Below are 17,584 nucleotides of genomic sequence, written 5' to 3'. Positions count from 1 at the left end.
CACATACCAGACTCTGTGCGAATAAACAGATTGAGGAAACTTGCCTTTGATTTTCCCTGAGTATTGTCTTTTTTATGCTCTGATTTTGTATTTTTACATTATTTTTTTCACGGACCTCTTTAACATCATTACTCATTTTTATATTTATGTTTAATATTTTCAGCATCTTGAGATTCTAATAAATTATATCTAGTTTCTTCAAGGATTTCAAGTTAAAAATTTTTTTTCTAAGTTGTGCTACCGTGGATGACAAAATTCTTAATTCTTACTCTTACATTCCCCCTGTTGCCACGAGGTGGCGCGTGTGCATTCAGGAGGGTCTCATTTTAAGGGTGTGCTTGGAGGTGCAGAGAACCCCGTGGAGCTCAGCCGGGAGCTAAGCTGTTGGCTCTGCACTTAGTTTTGCAGTATAGAGAGGTTCTTTATGCCAAGAATTGAGAAGAAATAGGATTCCACTCAAATATAGGGCCAGAAAATGAGGCAAGTGAGGCCCACGTTGCTTGAAACCTTTTCTGATTATCTGCAGCATGTAAATTTGTGCTGCCAGCTTTAGTAGTTCTTTCCTGAGGAGCAGGTTTGCTGTGTTTGGCTACACTAGCAAGTTGCATCCACAGTTACTGGACTAGACGTGGGGCCAGGCAGTGCAGCGGCATCTGAGTGGGGCTGGCGGAGGACAGCTGCTAGTTCCTGCTCCGGAGCCCTCACCGCCTGCTGTCATGCGCTCACGGGAGCTGCATCCCTTCCTTATTGTTGCCTGAACAGACCATGAAAGGCGAGCTGCACTTTGAGATCAGGAAGGCCGGCACGCTGCATGGATTTACGGCCTGGTTCAGTGTCTGGTTCCAGAGCCTGGAGGAGGACGAGCCACAGCTGGTGCTGAGCACAGGCCTGTTTCACCCGTGAGTGTGCAGCACCCGCAGGGGCTCCGCTGCCCGGGGAGGAGTGGGTGCAGGTCCCCTGCTGCACGGCCATTGGGGAGGCAGCAGCGTGTGCGGGCGATGGGCGGGGGACCGGGACTGTGCCCCACCCACCCCTGCCCTGGGCTGCCCTGCTTGCCCTCTGACCCCTGCATGAACAGGAGGAGTGCACTTTGCCTGCCTCAGTTGCCCTGGACGCTGCTTCAGCTTCCCATGGTCTAATACAAGCACAACCCATGGAATTGTAGGGGCTTTTAACTCCCCAAGACTTTCTTGAGGAAGGTCAGTGTTTCTTGAGACAAATTTTTTTTTAAGATTTTATTGGAGGGAGAGAGTGGGCGAGAGAGCACATGAGCAGAGGGTGGGGTCGGGGGAGGGAGAGGCAGACGCCCCGCTGAGCAGGGAGCCCGATGCGGGACTTGATCCCAGGCCCCGGGGTCATCCCTGAGCCGAAGGCAGACACTCCCCGGACTGAGCCCCCAGCCGCCCCTGGGACACTTCTGTGCAGTAGCATTTTGACGCTGCACGCTGCTCGGGCGTGCCGGGCACTGCGGTCTGCCTCAAAGCTGGACCCAGCAGCCTGGCGTAGCGCTGCCTTCCTGGGGCCTCCATGGGCCTGCGCGGTAGGTGCCCGGGCCAGGGTGGGCAGCCGCGCTGCTCGGGTCAACACTGGCTGCAGCGGGGGTCCTTGGGGCCTCGTGTCTGTCCGCACCACAGGAGCCAGGCTGTTGGCTGCAGCGTCCGTGGAGGTGGCGGGGCCAGGGCTCCGGCTGCCCTTCCCGGTCCCGGCGCACAGATGCGAGCTGTCACCAGTCGAGGGCAGAAACTCAGGCCCCGGGTGGTCGTGCGCCCGCACACGGTGGGGTGGGGCAGGCAGGTGCCGAGCCTGGGCAGTGCTCTGGTACGCGGGGACAGGGGCCCTCATGGCAGCTGGGGCCGGAGGGACGTGAGGGCTGAGCGTGACCCCGAGGCCATGGAGCCGTGTCCTCAGGGCCTGCAGAACCCGGAGAGCGCGGAGCGTGACCCTTTGTCCCAGATGTCGCACTTGCCACACCCCCTCCAGCCCGACTCCCAGGGGCAGCGGCCTTCCTGCGCTGCGGAAACTAGAACTCGGCTTGGCAGCCTAGGGACTGGGCAGGGACGCAGTAGACGCCCCGTGCCAGGGTGCGGGGGCCTGGGTGCACCTAGAGCCGCGTGCTCGCTGGGCTGTGGCCCAGTCCCTGGCACCCAGAGAGGCCTCGCCGTGGGCCTGGTGCGTCTGCCCCGCGGGGCAGCCTGGGGGTTCGCCCCACAGAGGTGACGCGTGCCCAGTGTTTTGCAGAACCACCCACTGGAAGCAGGTGCTGTTTATGATGGACGAGCCTGTGTCCGTGTTCTCAGGAGATGTGGTCACAGGCTCGGTTGTGTTGCAGAGAAACCCCGTGTGGAGGAGGCACATGTCCGTGGCGCTCAGCTGGTCCGTCACTTCCACACAAGACCCCACATCGCAGAAAGTAAGGCTCGTGCCGCAGGGCGGGTGCTGGGTGCTGGTGCTGGGAGACGGGCGTGGCGGTCGAGGTGCCACGGCCTCGGCCTGGCGCACCTTCGCTGCTTTCTCACCCTCCTCACGGGAAGTGGATGCTGTTATTGGTAGAACAGGAAACAGGGGCAGGAAGGTGAGTCTGAGGGCAGGGGCCCAGCCCAGGGCCACCCTTCCCGTGTCCAGGAGGCCCCGGTGGAGAGCGGGCCGGGCCACCGTTCCCACACCTGGTGCAGGACGGCAGAGGGGACGCGACGGTTCTCCTCTGGTCCCCTACCCATTTTGTGCTAATTTTATGTCAAAGTCTTAATGTTGGTCATTAAGAAAACTTCTCTGCCTGGAAGTCGCTCTTGGGTGCCATCCTGAGTCATCATCAGGAGGTGCTGTGTATGAGTCACACTCAAGTGGTTTATTATGACTGATTTGCTTTGTCTGTTTTCAGGTTGGAGAGAAGGTCTTTCCCATCTGGAGATGATGGTCGAAGTGGGAAGCAGGTGCTGCAGGAACGAGCCCGGGCGGAGACGCGCTTGGATGTGAGCCCGCGTTCCTGTGGCCCGCGAGCTCCCCTGCCCGGCGGCAGGACACCCGTGTGCGTGCGCGCTCCCTTCCTCGGGGCCTCCACAGGCGCCCCGTGGGGCTCGGCGGGGACCCCTCACCCCTGTCACTGCCCGTGTCTGTGCTCTAGAAGTAGGCTGTGTCCCCAGGTGTCCACAGTCTGGCTCGTGGCCGAGTCGGTGGCACCGTGTCCCTAAGCTAGGTCTAGATCTCAACTCGTAGGGCACACACGCATCAACCTTAAACTCCTGTGAAAGTGGCTGTTCACGCATCATGTGTCATGGTGTCCTTGCTGCCCGGGCCCCTCCCTGTCGTGCGAAGGCGGGCGCCCCAAAGCCGTGCAGGGCCTGGAGGCGGTGATGCATGTGACGGGACTCTGCATGGATAGTACTGTCGTAGAGGTGTCTTCCGCGTAAATTATGTGTTGGCGCATAGCACATACTCAATAAATATTTTTAAAGAAATGAGTGTTGGCGTGTATCTCATTTCCGTGCGCATGTGCTGTGTCGGCAAGCGTGGGATCGTACCTCGTGTGCTGCTTTGTAGCCTTTCTCACCTGGTGTGAAGGAATGTCCCTGCCTGTAGGTCCAGGTCTACGTCTTTTGGTGTGTATTGTTTTGATTTTTAGTTGACTTTACATTGCAATATGAACGGTATATCCCAACCGCGTGAGTGACGGGTGTGCAGGTGTGCATCTCCCTGTAACAAGCACTCGACCGAGACCGTCAGCCGCGAGCGGCCGCCCCAGGTGCCCGGCACGCAGTGCCTCCGAGGGTGGTGCCCCCCGTGACGTGCAGCTTCCTGGGGCCGGTGGGGCACACAGGCTGCTTCTGGAGCCCGAAGCTTGTGCCGCCCACACTCCTAGGCTGAGGCTCCCGGCAGGGGGCCGTTAGGAGCAGGTGTTTGGGAGGTGCTTAGGCCTCAAGGGTGTCCCCCTGGGACGGACTCGTGCCCTTCCGGGGGAGAGCCCCACAGAAGGCGGCTGCCCGGGGACTGGGCCAGGTCTCCAGGTCCCAGGGGGGAGGCCGCTGGGCTGGGGGACGTCCAGCCCCCGGGCCGTTGAAGCCGCCGGGCCGGTGCCATCCAGGCCCTGTCCCTTGCTGTGGGCGTCGCTCAGCTCACGGGCACCTGTGAGCCCCAACCCCGTGTTGCCGCAGGTTCCCGCCACGTCCTGCCCCGCCGGTGGTCAGCAGGTGGCCAGCGGGTGGCCTCCCGGGCCCGGCCCCGGCAGGTGCGGCCGGGTGGTGCGTGTGGGCCCGCGCGTTCCCCTTGGGTGCACAGCCGCCGTGGGGCTCCCGGGAGCCAGGGTCCTCAGCGTTGGCCGTCCTTGGCGGGGCCCGGCTAGAAGCCCTTCATAGGCTTGTTCTGCGAACACCTGCTCCGTGGCTTAGTCTTCTCTCTATTTTGATAAACAGAAGTTCTTAAGTTTTATTTTGTCCGATTCGACATTATTTTCCTTAAGGATACACTTGCTGCATCCGGTGGAAGGAATCTGCTCTCCGTTTACGGCTCCGTCGTTCGCCCTGGTGCACAGCTCAGCGCCACCCCCCCCCCCCCCACCCCCGCCTCGGTTTCTCTCGGGCCGTCAGGGCAGGCTCGGGATTCGTGTCCCCGGGGGTGGCTGCTCCGGCGGTGGAGTTGCAGCTTCTTTCCTCTTCTGCTGCGCGCACCCTTGCTTTCTCCTCTAGAGCTGCTGCAGCGGCAACAGCATATTTTGATTTATTTTCAGTATCTCCCGGTTCCAAGTATTTTCTAATTCCCATTATGAGTTCTTCTGCTGTCCCAGGGCTATTTAGAAATTGTGGCTTAATTTCCAATAAGCCACAATTAGTAAGTATTTTTCCAATTAATAAGTATTTTTTCTTATTAATCTCTAGCTGAATGTCGCTGTGCTCAGAGGACGACCTGAGTGATCTCACTCCCCTGAGGTCACAAGGACTTGAATGTGCGTCATGCTGTCGGATGACTTGGAGGCCACCATGTCGCCGGGATCCTCTCGGGCAGCCGTGTTGCTCTCTCAGCCCCGATGCTTCCGCCGCTTGCACCTCCTCGTCCCCTCAGGCAGCCGCCACGGGAGGGAGCGGGCCACCGAGGACACAGCTGCACCTCGGCGGCCTTCATTTGACCCATGTCCTTAAGGCCCTGATCTTCAATGCAGTCACACTGCGGGGCCCTGCTGTGACCCCCGACATCCCTGTGCTGGGATGGAACCCCCACTGCAGAGCGGGCCTCTGGGGATGTCAGGGGCTCCTGAATGATGGGGGAGTGGCAGGGGATGTCGGGGACCCCTGAATGATGGGGGGGCCACAGGGGATGTCAGGAGCACCTGTGGGGGCGCCTGGCACTCCTGTGGCACAGCCCCACCGTGCGCTGCTCACAGGGCCACGAGCTTGCCAGCCCCCATCCCGGCACCCCTTGGAGGCCTGGCAGCTGGCCTGTGCTCGGGGTGGGGTGGCTTTAGGGGTATCTGCTCACCGGGGCTGCCCCCGCTGTGGGGGGGGTGGGGGGAGCAGCCCCAGGCCGACCCCCTGGCCCGACCCCGCGCCCTCTACACCCTGGAGCTGACCCCGTGGTAGACCTGGAGGCTCAGGCAAGGTCATTGTTGCAACAGGAAGACCTCGACTGACCTGCATCTGTCTGGTTTTTTACAAAACATGTTGTGCCCATGTGCGGCGGCGCCCAGGGCCCAGACTGGGTGGGGGCGACTCGTGGGCATGCAGCGCGGCCTGCTGCCCCTGCTGCGTTGTTGGGGCTCTCAAGGGTAGGCTCCAGCCTCCAGCCTCCGACTTCCAGCCTCCAGCCTCGGGCCTCTGGCCTCCAGCCTCCAGCCACCGCAGCCCGGCCAGCCCGGGTTCTGAGCGGTTCCCAGCCTTCCCCCCTGAGGCCAGCACGGGGCCTGGCAAAGTGGCAGGCACTGCAGGAGTGGGAGACCGAGGGGGAATGAGGCCGGTGCGTCCCGGGGAGCCTGCGGGGGGCCGGGAGGGGGGGTGTGGCGCCTGAGCCAGGCCCACTGCCCCGCAGCCTCCCGGCACTGTCCCCGCTGCTGCGCCCCGAGAGGCCTGCAAGCGCCCCTGCCCCGGGCACACACTGGGCCGCCGTCCCAGCAGTGGGGAGGGCGGCAAGCAGACGGCGGGAGGGAGCCAAGGCTCAGCCCAGATGCGGGGGGCACCTGGGTGCTGGGCTGCCCTGGTCTGTCTGCTCGCCGCCCCTGGGGAGCTGAAGCTCAGCACCTCGGCCTTGCGATGGCCCCACGTGGAGAGAAGCCCCCTGGGATGGCTGCAGCATCCTGCCCCCAGCTGGTCTCCCTGGCCGCTCTGCTTCCACAGGAAATACGGAAAGTAGCAAGTGGAGCCTGGGGCCTGGCCTGGACTGAGCAAGGGGTGGGGGGCCGCCGGCAGGGCGAGTCCCCCCTGGAGCCCTGACCTGGGCGCTGGTGGCAGCCAGAGGCACCGGCATAGGGCTCTATTGATAGTCAGTTTATGCATTTGCTTGGAGTTTACACTAACCTATATTTAAGGTATATGATAATTTAGGTTGACATAGTGAGATAGGAATTTTTTTCTTTAGAAATTGTCCATACAGTATTCGTGCAGGAAATAGTGACCTGACACCAGACACCTGTCCTCAACTTCGCACCGTGGTGAGAGGTAACCAGGATAAACTGCACTTTACTGTGAAAACTGACACCCACTTCCATCCTGCCAGGGTCTTGCGTTGGTTGCCTCATTGTCAAGGGGACTTTACTTTCCCTGCTCACATCACAAGGATGTGGCGAGGATCAGGTATATGGAACTGTGTTGGGATCTGCAAGAGACATGCTCCAGCCAGCCAGCCATCTGTCCATCCATCCATCTGTTTGTCTATTTATTGAGCTTTCATTCACACTCACGCATGCAGATGCTCACAGAGCCCTGAAATCACACTGTCCCTCTTTTGTCAGACTAATAAATGGAACTTGAAGAGGTTAAAGAGGTTTCCCCAAGGTCATGCAGCTGCCAGGCAGGTGCTGGTGTGACCATGTGTTGTGACAAGCACTGGATGGTGACTTCGGGTATGTTAAAAGAAGGCCCCTTGTGGGTTGGGAAGGGGCAGGGATGGGCAGGCTTCTTTACTGCCCTGCAGCTTTCTCCCTAATGCACGAACCTCATTTGAGCTGTTCTACTCGACTGCACACAGCCCAGAGGGCCATGAATAATGCGAGAGGAGCTGGGACCTCTGGGGGAAGCAAAGGGTCGGCTTTTGGGGGAGACGGGCCATATCAGCTGGGAGTACTGTTAAGTGAGGCCTGGGAAATGAGTCCCATTTTTAAAATGTCATTTCATAAACTCACCCTGGAAGCAAATGCATTCTCTGCCGTGCGAGGAGCTCCACGTGGACTCAGAGCAAAGCAAACGGTGATGATGCTGGTGATAATGACCATTGACATTTATTGCTGTCTTGGGCCAGACTTTATGCAGCATCCCACAATAGGTATTGGTGCCAATTTTACAAAAAAGAAATGGGCTACATATTAAAAAATACATTAAAGTGGAGGTTGAGTGGGGGCCCTATCAGGAATAAATATGTTTGTTTTTAATGTGCCAGACCATAATTAATATTAATTGATGTGTAAACTAACTAACTAGGAAAACGTGGCTATAGCCGGCCACAATCTACTCTTTTCCATCCAAGAGCAAGAGCTCACTTCTGAAATTCATCAAAGTTCAGTTTGAACACAGAAGAGAGAAACTGGAGGCAAGCATAACTTCAATATTTTCAGCATTACTTTTTGTTAATTTGACATTTCATGTTGCCCTTTTTATATTTTGGGGAGCTGTGTTTCCTGAAATATTCTCCCTTAAGAAGTACTGTCTTGTCAGGGTTCTCCCGAGAAGCAGAACCAATAGGATTTACGTGCGCTACCCATGTAATCTCTCTCAATCTACAGCGTCTCTATCTTTATTCTTGTCATCACTATCTGTATATGTGGATCGTGCCTCTGTCCTGCAGGCTGGAGACCCAGGAGATGTCACGCTGCAGCTTGAGTCTGAAGGTCGTCTGCCATCAGAATCCCCTTTCTCAGGGAGGTCAGTCTCATCTCTACTAAGACCTTCAACCGACTGCATGAGGCTCATCACACTGGAGAGCCTCATCTGCTTTACTCAAAGTCTAATGATCTAAATGTTAATCACATCTAGAACATACCTTCACAGAAATCTAGAACAATGTTTGGCTAAATAGGCCTAGCTAAGTTGGCACAAAATTAACCATCACAAGTGTCATTCATTTAAAAATATATATATTTGGTTTTTAAAATATTCTTGAACAAAAAGGATCCTGCATCTAGTCAAACATTTAGAGCTAACTTCTACTCTGCAGGTAGAAGGTCTAGTGAAACAGCAGTCCACAGATGCCAGGTCCCAACTGGGGAATTCTGGGGGATGGATACACTGCTCAGTCACTTGTGGCAGTGACAGCACAGATCCTGTCTCCACTTGGAGAAGGTGGGCTGAGAGAGAGGTCTAGGAGGCACAGGAACAAAATACAGCGTGTACACCACGTTTGAGTCCTGATGGGAATAAAACCAACCATCAAGGGACCCCTGGGTGGCTTAGTAGTTGAATGTCTGCCTTTGGCTCAGCACATGATCCCGGGGTCCTGGGATCAAGTCCCACATCAGGTTCCCCGCAGGAAGCCTGCCTCTCCCTCTGCCTATGTCTCTGCTTCTCTCTCAGTATCTCTCATGAATAAATAAACTGAAAACAAAAAACAAAACAAAACAAAACACCCCAACTGTGGAAGAACATTTTCTTTTTCAGAAATGGCAAGTTTAAATTTGAAATTGGCACAAACTGACGTTAAGAAATCACGGTGAGGGGATCCCTGGGTGGCTCAGCGGTTTAGTGCCTGCCTTTGGCCCAGGGCGAGATCCTGGAGGCCTGGGATCGAGTCCTGCTTCGGGCTCCCAGCATGGAGCCTGTTTCTCCCTCCTCCTGTGTCTCTGCCTCTTTCTCTCTCTATGTCTATCATAAATAAATAAATAAATAAATAAATAAATAAATAAATAAATATTTAAAAAAAAGAAATCATGGTGAATTTTCATAGGTGTGAAAATGCCACAAGTAGGAAAATGTCTTTTCTTTTAAAAGATTTTATTTATTTGAGAGACAGCCAGAGTGAGCGAGCAAGAGAGAGCATGGGGAAGGGCATGGAGAAGGACAAGCAGACTCCCTGCTGAGGGCAGAGTCTGATCTCAATCCCAAGACCCTGAGACCATGAGCTGAGCTGAAACCAAGAGTCAGACAATCACCCAGGAGCCCCGGAAAATGCCTTTTTTTTTTGAGATGCAACTGATGGTTTTCCAGGTGAAATGACGTGTTTAGGGTTTTCTTTGAAATTACTCCAGCAAAAAGAAACCTGAAGATCAGTGAAACAAGTATGGCAAAATGCTAATTATTGCTAAAGCTGGGTGACATGTATGAAGTCCACTGCTCTATTCTGTGTATGTGTAGATGTTTTCATCAATAAAAGTATACAATAAATAAACCTATTAAATATTAAGAATTTGCATGCTTACATATATAAATATAAATAAGCCTATTAAAACATTATGCTGATTTTCCACACAAAAAATCTTACATAACAATTTGAATTTGTGTTGGTAACATTGTATTGTTGAAATTCTTTTCAGCATCTTCCAAGTGCATCTTATACTTTCTCTGTATCCAAGATAAAAGTCGTCTGCTTCCTCAGTTGTTACATTAATAAGCCAGCTGTTCCTTCTGCATTCCCATCTCTGCTCTAGGACAGAAGTCTCAACAGGGCATAATTTCAGTGATGTACCCTAACACCTCTAACACTAATATTTGTTGAATGAATAATTGTTTTTCTTGCCAGAAAATACTCTGAGTCGTGAATAGTCATTTCATAAATTTGAACGATGCTTCCATTCAACACTGATGAGCCAGTGCAACTTTTCAGTAATTAATGCATGAATATAGCATTAGTTTTGCATCTTTTCAGAATTTCTTTTTTATAGTCCATACATTTTACAAACCTGATAATATAGTATGATCACACATTAAGATTACTGGCAGATTACAAAAGATTCACATTAAGTCGTCGCAAAAGCATATTCATGAAACTCCGCAGAAAATATTCAAAATTATCTTGCACTTTTCTCAAGTACAACCTGACACGCGGCACAGTTCAATAAAGGGAGGCCGCCTGGGTGTCCAGCCCGGGGGGGGGGGGGGGGTTTACTCCTTGGGACACGTGTCATCTATAAAATGGTGTTTTGTCAGGAAACCCAGGGAGTGGGTTACAGTCTGCAAAGCCCAAATCAACATCTGATGAAAACTGGCTTCTGAGCAAACAAGAAATGGTTTTTGAAGAGCAAACTACCTTAGTGGTTGCTTCCGGGGCCTCGTAGCCCACAAAAATGGATTTTAGTGACTTAAGGCAGGTCACAGTGTTCACGGCCTCCTCAGGCGAGGGCGCCACATAGATCTATGAGAGGTAAGATAGTTAAAGTCTTCAAGCTGGGTTCTCTGCTTCCCAGGCAGGGCTGGGGGATTCACAGGCCGGAAAGTGTTGACCTTACAAGATAAAACGGTTATTTTACCAGCAAATCGGGTTTCTCCAGGAGCAGCAGAGGAGCCACAGCCTGTAAGCAGCGGGCGGGAAACTCTTATGGAAGGGGGTGGGCGGGGCTGTATGGAAGGAAAGCCCATTGGAGGGCGGTGGCGGCTTCTCACTGGCTGAGTGTGGTGGCAGCTTCTCATTGGCTGCAGGTGATGGTGGTGGCTTCTCATTGGCTACAGGTGACTGCGGCCCGCCCGGAAGTTTTGGCGCTTCCTGCTGCCCTGGGCCGGGTAAGGCCAGCTTTCCCCTGGAGGCTGTCCCGACAGCAGTTCCCGCGAGGTCTCCTCTGCTCGGTTCCGGTTCCGGGGCAGCAGCAGGGGAGGTGGAGGAGGCCCCGTAGAGCCCTGGCTTCCGGTCAGGCCGGCGGAGCAGCTCGGAGGCCTCGCCGCGGGGGCGGGCGCGAGGGAGCACGTGGCCTCCGCCTCGAGCTTTGTGGGTGGAGGCACCTGGGCCCCGAGCCGGTGGCGCGCCCGTCCCGCGGCTCCGCCTGCATCCGGCCGGCCTCCTGGACGACCTCGCCTGTGCCCGCCTGTGGCCGCCGCGGGAGCCCTCCCTGGCGGAGCGGCCCTCAGGGCCCCACGAGGACGACGGCGCTCCGGCACGGTCCTGCCTCCCGCGTGACCCCCCGCATGACCCGCATGTGGCGGTGTAGACCGCCTCCGCCTGCAGGTAGGCCGAAGCCGCCCCGCGATCTCGATGCTCCTTGGCGGCCTGGGGCACCCCTTGGGTCGAGCCCGTGGCTGCTGCGTCGTGTTCCGTGTCCCTGTCAGGCCGGCTTGTGTCCTCGCTGCGAAACACGGGCCTGGGGGGCGGGGGGCGAGGGCCGAGGGCCGGGCGTGTCACCGGGATCAGCGCCCTCAGGAGACGCCCCGGGCGGTGCGACCCCGAACGCCCTGCCGAGGCCCGCGCCTGCGCCCTGCGGCCTGAAGCCCCGGGAGTGGAGCCGGAGCCGGGCGCCGCCGCGCGCCCCTAGAGTCGGGCCTGTCGGGGGAAGCCCGCTGGCCTCGGCCTCGGGGACGCAGGGGTGAGGCCCCCCCGCCGTGCAGGTGCGCCCCGCCCCGCGGCTCCCTGCGCCCCACCTGGCCGAGGGCGTGCGCTTGTCCCCGTGGCTCGCCGCCGCTGCCGTCGGAGCCTCCCCTGGGGCTGGAGGCCGTGTGCCCAGCACCGACCACGCCGGGGCGGCTTGCGGGGGGCCCGGGGCCAGCCTGAGCCACCGGAAGGGCCCCTCCCCGCGCGTGCGCCTGTCCAGGGGCCGCGTGACCGTTCACCGCAGACCTGGGGCCGAAGCTGCGGACACGGACTCCCTGAGAAGCCCCGCGTCGGCTGCCCCGGGCCCCCCGCGGTGTGGCGGTGCTGCAGCGGAGCCCTCGGTGTCCCGAGGCTGCGCCCCGGCCTCTCCCAGCTCCCGGAGGGGCGTGCCTGTCCCATCATCCCGCCCCGTCCTCGGGGAACGCGGCGCCGCGACCTCCCGGGAGCCCAGAGTTCTCTCAGGAGCACATGCGGGCCGCTCGCTCAGACCCGGTGTGCGCGGGAGTGTGTCTGTCCCGGGGTCCGCGCTGGTCGCCCGACAGGTGCCCCCCCCCCCCCCCCGTACCTGACACCTCCGAGTCCACGTGGGCCCCCTTAACTTTCCTTCCATTCCTTGTCCTTTGGGGTATGGTTTCCCTCCTTCAGTGCAGGTTCCACTTACTGCGGGTGTTTGGGGGTTTCGTGTGTGACGGCGTCACGGACCACCTGTTTGCTGAAAGCACGTCTCTTCTGCCACCGGCAGGGGTTGGAGTGGGAGGGCAGCCCCGTGTGGCTCGGGCGGCTTATGTGGACGGCATCATTCCAGTTGCTAGGACGCAAAATGCAGCACAGACACCGTCGTTTGGTAGCGTGCAAGTCGGGGTCCCTCCTTGGGGTGCAGTTGGGGGCACGAGAGCGGCAGCATCTGGACCCCACTGTTCTTGCTGCAGAGGGGCCTCCACCCCAGGGCTTCATGGTTCTGGGGGGTCCCACAGTTCTGTAGATGCCGAGTGCTCCGCTCATCTGTCCTGCTAAGGCCCTGCGGAGGCCTCTGCCTGAGTCCCGTGTCCATTTTGACCCCCACCCTGTGAGAGCCTCCTGTGAGTCCCCCAAAACACCCTTTGGAACCGGGACATGAGATTGCCTTGTTGGATGAGGTATCTTTTAGGATATGAACAAAATTTAGCCTATGCAGAGAGGACGTAAGTAATTTTTCTGTTGAAACACAGGGAACCACTGAGGTTAGCATGTTCTCTGAGATTCTCTATCCTTTGTTCAGCGTGTGCAGTGGGTACTGGTGAGGCCTGCAGTCGGTACCTGCAGCTTTGTGTCTGGCTACCGTGTTTCCAGAAGGTTGAACCTCCGTTCACATTTTATTGCTTTTTCTTGGTCCCACACGGTTCTCTCTTGTCCTTACTCCCACCCCAGGATTGTGTTTATTTCCTAGACAAAGTCACTTGTATCTTTGTTTCTCTGGTTCCTGCCAAGCGTTAGGAGCCATGCTTTTCATGCCCAGAGCACATTATCAAGATTTTTTTCCCCTGCAAAACTCCTTTTGGAGTTTTTCTTTTTCTTTTTCTTTTTCTTTTTCTTTTTCTTTTTCTTTTTCTTTTTCTCTTCCTCTTCCTCTTTCTCTTTCTCTTCCTCTTCCTTTCTTTCTTTCTTTCTTTCTTTTTTAGGTCTGAAGCATTAAAAATGTAGTTATTTCAGCTTGAGAGTGGGGAGAGATCACAGATTGACTTTTAAGTTACTCTGAGAAAAGTGATGATTTGTCTCAATAGATAAATAAGCCCTTACCATACAAATAAAGATGCAGTGATCTTTCATGCCACCCCTTCTTTCCTAAAGAAGAGCCCCAGCCTCTTCTGTGGCCACTCACCCAGTGGTGATGCATGTTCCTCCTGAACTGTCTGTTGTACTTCTGGTTTGGGAGGTGAAGATCTGTTACATTTGAGCCACCCAGAACCTGGATTCCTTGCTAAGGTACCAGCAATATATCTTACTTACTTATTTATTTAAGTATTTAATGTGTTTATTCATGAGAAGGAAAGAGAGAGGCAGAGACACAGGCAGAGGGAGATGCAGGCTCCATGCAGGGAGCCTGACGTGGGACTCAATCCCGGGTCTCCAGGATCAGGCCCTGGGCTGAAGGCAGCGCTCAACCACTGAGCCACCCAGGCTTCCCAATATATCATATTTAGATAGAAAACTTCAGAGAAAGAAAATGTACAAGTGCCCAAAGGTAGTAAAAATGAAATATGGTATGCTAATATTGCTAATATTTCTATATACACAAAAGATATTTTTCCTTTGTACGTTTGTTTCCTTTCTTGTGTTTGATGGCTTACAGTATGATTTACACATACACCCCTCCCCCTGAGTCTCACACCTCCTGAAACAGATAGGACACATGCAGCATCACCCTTGTGGGGAGAGGTGGCTGCTCTTTGACTAGCAGGTGGCTGTCAGAGATGGACATCAAGGGTTTCTGACTCTGCCCTGTGTGACTTTCACCCACATGGCACTTTGGTTATAGAATTGTCTGAAAAATGGAAGGAATAGATATAGAATACTTTATCCAACCAGAAAATTGACTTGATAATTTCTGAAGTCTCCTTCAGAAAACAGTTCTAGATTGACCTGTGGAGAGGCATGCTCACTTCCTCCTGGATTCATGGGTTGGTCAGCTGGGCAGTCTGCAATGCTGTCCTTTAGGATGGCTGAGGAAGAGAAAATGTCATTGAAAGCAAATGTTTAATGTTCCTCTTTGGCTTAGCTCTTTTTTTGGTCTATGTTTTTATTGGAGTTTGATTTGCCAACATATAGCATAACATCCAGTGCTCATCCCATCATGTGCCCACCCCTCAGTGCCCATCACTCAGTCACCCCGTCCCCCCACCCACCTTCCCTTCCACTACCCCTGTTCGCTTCCCAGAGTTAGGAGTCTCTCATGTTCCATCACCCTATCTAATATTTCCCACTCATTTTCTCCCCTTTCCCCTATAATCCCTTTCACTATTTTTTATATTCCCCGTATGAGTGGAACCATATGATGATTGTCCCCCAATTGACTTACTTCATTCAGTATAATATCCTCCAGTTCCATCCACATTGAAGCAGATGGTAGGTATTCATCCTTCTAATGGCTGAGGAATATCCCATTGTATACATAGACCACATCTCCTTTATCCATTCATCTGTCAGTGGACACCGAGGCTCCTTCCACAGTTTGGCTATTGTGGACATTGCTGCTATAAACATTGGGGTGCAGGTGTCCCGGCATTTCACTGCATCTGTATCTTTGGGGTAAACACCCAGCGGTGCAATTGCTGGGTCGTAGGGCAGTTCTATTTTTAACTCTGAGGAACCTCCACACAGTTTTCCAGAGAGGCTGTACCAGTTCACATTCCCACCAACAGTGCAAGAGGGTTCCCCTTTCTCCACATCCTCTCCAACATTTGTTGTTTCCTGTCTAATTTTCCCCATTCTCATGGGTGTGAGGTGGGATCTCATTGTGGTTTTGATTTGTATTTCCCTGATGGCAAGTGATGTGGAGCATTTTCTCATGTGCTTGTTGGCCATGTGTGTGTTTTTGGTGAAATTTCTGTTGATGTCTCCTGTCCATTTCATGATTGGATTTTGTTTCTTGGGTGTTGAGTTTAGTAAGTTCTTTATAGATCTTGGATATGAGCCCTTTGTCTGATTATGTCATTTGCAAATATCTTCTCCCATTCTGTAGATTGTCTTTTGGTTTTGTTGACTGTTTCTTTTGCTGTGCAGAAGCTTTTTACATTAATTAAGTTCCAATAATTCATTTTTGCTTTTGTTTCTTTTGCCTTCATAGATGTATCTTGCAAGAAGTTGCTGTGGCCAAGTTCAAAAAGGGTGTTGCCTGTGTTCCCCTCTAGGATTTTGATGGAATCGTGTCTCACATTTAGATCTTTCATCCATTTTGAGTTTATCTTTGTGTCTGGCGTAAGAGAATGGTCTAGTTTCATTATTCTGCATGAGGATGTCCAATTTTCCCAGCACCATTTATTGAAGAGACTGTCCTTCTTCCAGTGGATAGTCTTTCCTGTTTTGTTGAATATTAGTTGACCATAGAGTTGAGGGCCCATTTCTGAGTTCTCTATTCTGTTGCATTGATCTGTGTGTCTGTTTTTGTGCCAGTACCACACTGTCTTGATGACCACAGCTTTGTAGTACAACTTGAAATATGGCATTGTGATGCCCCTGACTCTGGTTTCTTTTCCAATATTCCCCTGGCTATTCGGGGTCTTTTCTGATTCCACACAAATCTTAAGATTACTTGTTCTAATTCTCTGAAGAAAGTCCATGGCATTTTGATAGGGATTGCATTGAACGTGAAAATTGCCCTGGATAGCATAGACATTTTCACCATGTTAATTTTTTCAATCCATGAACATGGAATATTTTTCCATCTCTTTGTGTCTTACTCAATTTCTTTAAGTGTTCTGTCGTTTTTAGGGTATATATCCTTTCCCTCTTTGGTTAGGTTTATTCCTAGGTATCTTACGCTTTTGGGTGCAATTGTAAATGGGGTTAACTCCTTAATTTCTGTTTCTTCAGTCTTATTGTTAGTGTATAGAAATGCCACTGATTTCCGGGCATTGATTTTGTATCCTGCCACACTGCCAAATTGCTGTATGAGTTCTGGCAATCTTGGGGTGGAGTCTTTTGGGTTTTCTATGTACAGTATCATGTCATCTGCAAAGAGGGAGAGTTTGACGACTTCTTTGCCAATTTGAATGACTTTTATTTCTTTTTGTTGCCTGATTGCTGAGGCTAGGACTTCTAGTACTGTGTCGAATAGCAGTGGTGAGAGTGGACATCCCTGTCGTGTTCCTGATCTTAGGGGAAAGGCTCCCAGTGTTTCCCCATTGAGAATGATATTTGCTGTGGGCTTTTCATAGATGGCTTTTAAGATGCTTAGGAATGTTCCCTCTATCCCTATACTCTGAAGAGTTTCGATCAGGAATGGATGCTGTATTTTGTCAAATGCTTTCTCTGCATCTATTGAGAGGATCATATGGCTCTTGTTTTTTCTCTTGTTGATATGATCTATCACATTGATTGTTTTACGAGTGTTGAGCCAACCTTGCATCCTGGGGATAAATCCCACTTGGTCATGGTGAATTATCTTCTTAATGTACTGCGAGAGGACTCAGGCCCCTAGCTCTGCCCAGACCCGGGCCGGGACCAGCTGAGGATCAAGGTGTTCTCCACAAAAGCAGTTCACAGCACACGACTGGTAGACAGCTGCTCTCCAGGGCAGCCCAGGGCCCATGTGTGCCCCTTCCCTTGGGCCATCCTGGGCAGGGCGTCAGAGCGAGGGCAAGGGTCTGATGTCTCCACCACTGTCAGTGGACTGCAGCACAGCCCAGTGGGTGGGGACAGGCCCGAACTAGCGACACGTGGGCAGGCTGCCTGGAGACAATGGCAGAGGCAAGCAGAGGACCCATTCAGGGTCTTCGAGGGCTGACAGGCCTGCATAGGACCCCTGCCTCCCTCCCCGCAAAGGATCCCAGCCCCTGTGGGATTCATGTAGCCTAAAATTAACCATTTTAAACTGAGAAACCACCACCTCTCTCTCCATCCAAGATACTGTACACACCCCCAAAAGGAAAGCCGGTGCCCATTTAGCGGCCCTCCCCGATGCCCTGACCCCAGCCCCTGGGGTCACAGTGGACCCCTGCAGGGACAGTCCCACAGCACTGCTGTACGAGACTCCACAGCTGCTGCTGCTTTGCAGTTACCCCTGCAGTGGGTAATTTCATAGTTCTCAGTGTATTTTCAAGGTTGACTAGACCCGTTTCATCTTTGAGTTTCTTTTTGAGCAGCTGTAACTGTCTGTCCCGTGTTGTTCAGGCCCAGAGTCTTCCTTGGGCCATCTTCCTGTGCGGCTGCTTACTAGCTATGGAGGGGATGTGCTCAGCTGCAT

The 17,584-nt window shown here is 53.6% G+C and overlaps 1 protein-coding gene across 1 annotated transcript; it reads left to right on the top strand.

Annotated features, from left to right (window-relative positions):
* Positions 1-312: 312 nt before the first annotated feature.
* On the top strand, positions 313-3,455 carry LOC140598991 (protein arginine N-methyltransferase 2-like). The gene is made up of 4 exons (XM_072757819.1): positions 313-480; positions 763-899; positions 2,239-2,410; positions 2,879-3,455. Exons 2-4 carry the CDS (start codon positions 766-768, stop codon positions 2,909-2,911), a joined length of 339 nt encoding a protein of 112 aa, XP_072613920.1. The 5' UTR covers positions 313-480; positions 763-765; the 3' UTR covers positions 2,912-3,455.
* Positions 3,456-17,584: the final 14,129 nt, after the last annotated feature.

The sequence above is a fragment of the Vulpes vulpes genome, chromosome 5 (genome assembly GCF_048418805.1).
Source record: "Vulpes vulpes isolate BD-2025 chromosome 5, VulVul3, whole genome shotgun sequence".
In the NCBI taxonomy this organism is placed as follows: Eukaryota; Metazoa; Chordata; class Mammalia; order Carnivora; family Canidae; genus Vulpes; species Vulpes vulpes.
The sequence above is the reverse complement of the archived record's forward strand: the minus strand, read 5'-3'. Positions and strand labels throughout refer to the sequence as shown.

Coding starts and splice junctions, on each gene's coding strand:
- LOC140598991 (XM_072757819.1), top strand. CDS start 766: ATGAAAGGCGAGCTGCACTTTGAGATCAGGAAGGCCGGCACGCTGCAT. Junction 900..2,238: donor AGCACAGGCCTGTTTCACCC/GTGAGTGTGCAG, acceptor AGTGTTTTGCAG/AACCACCCACTGGAAGCAGG. Junction 2,411..2,878: donor AAGACCCCACATCGCAGAAA/GTAAGGCTCGTG, acceptor GTCTGTTTTCAG/GTTGGAGAGAAGGTCTTTCC.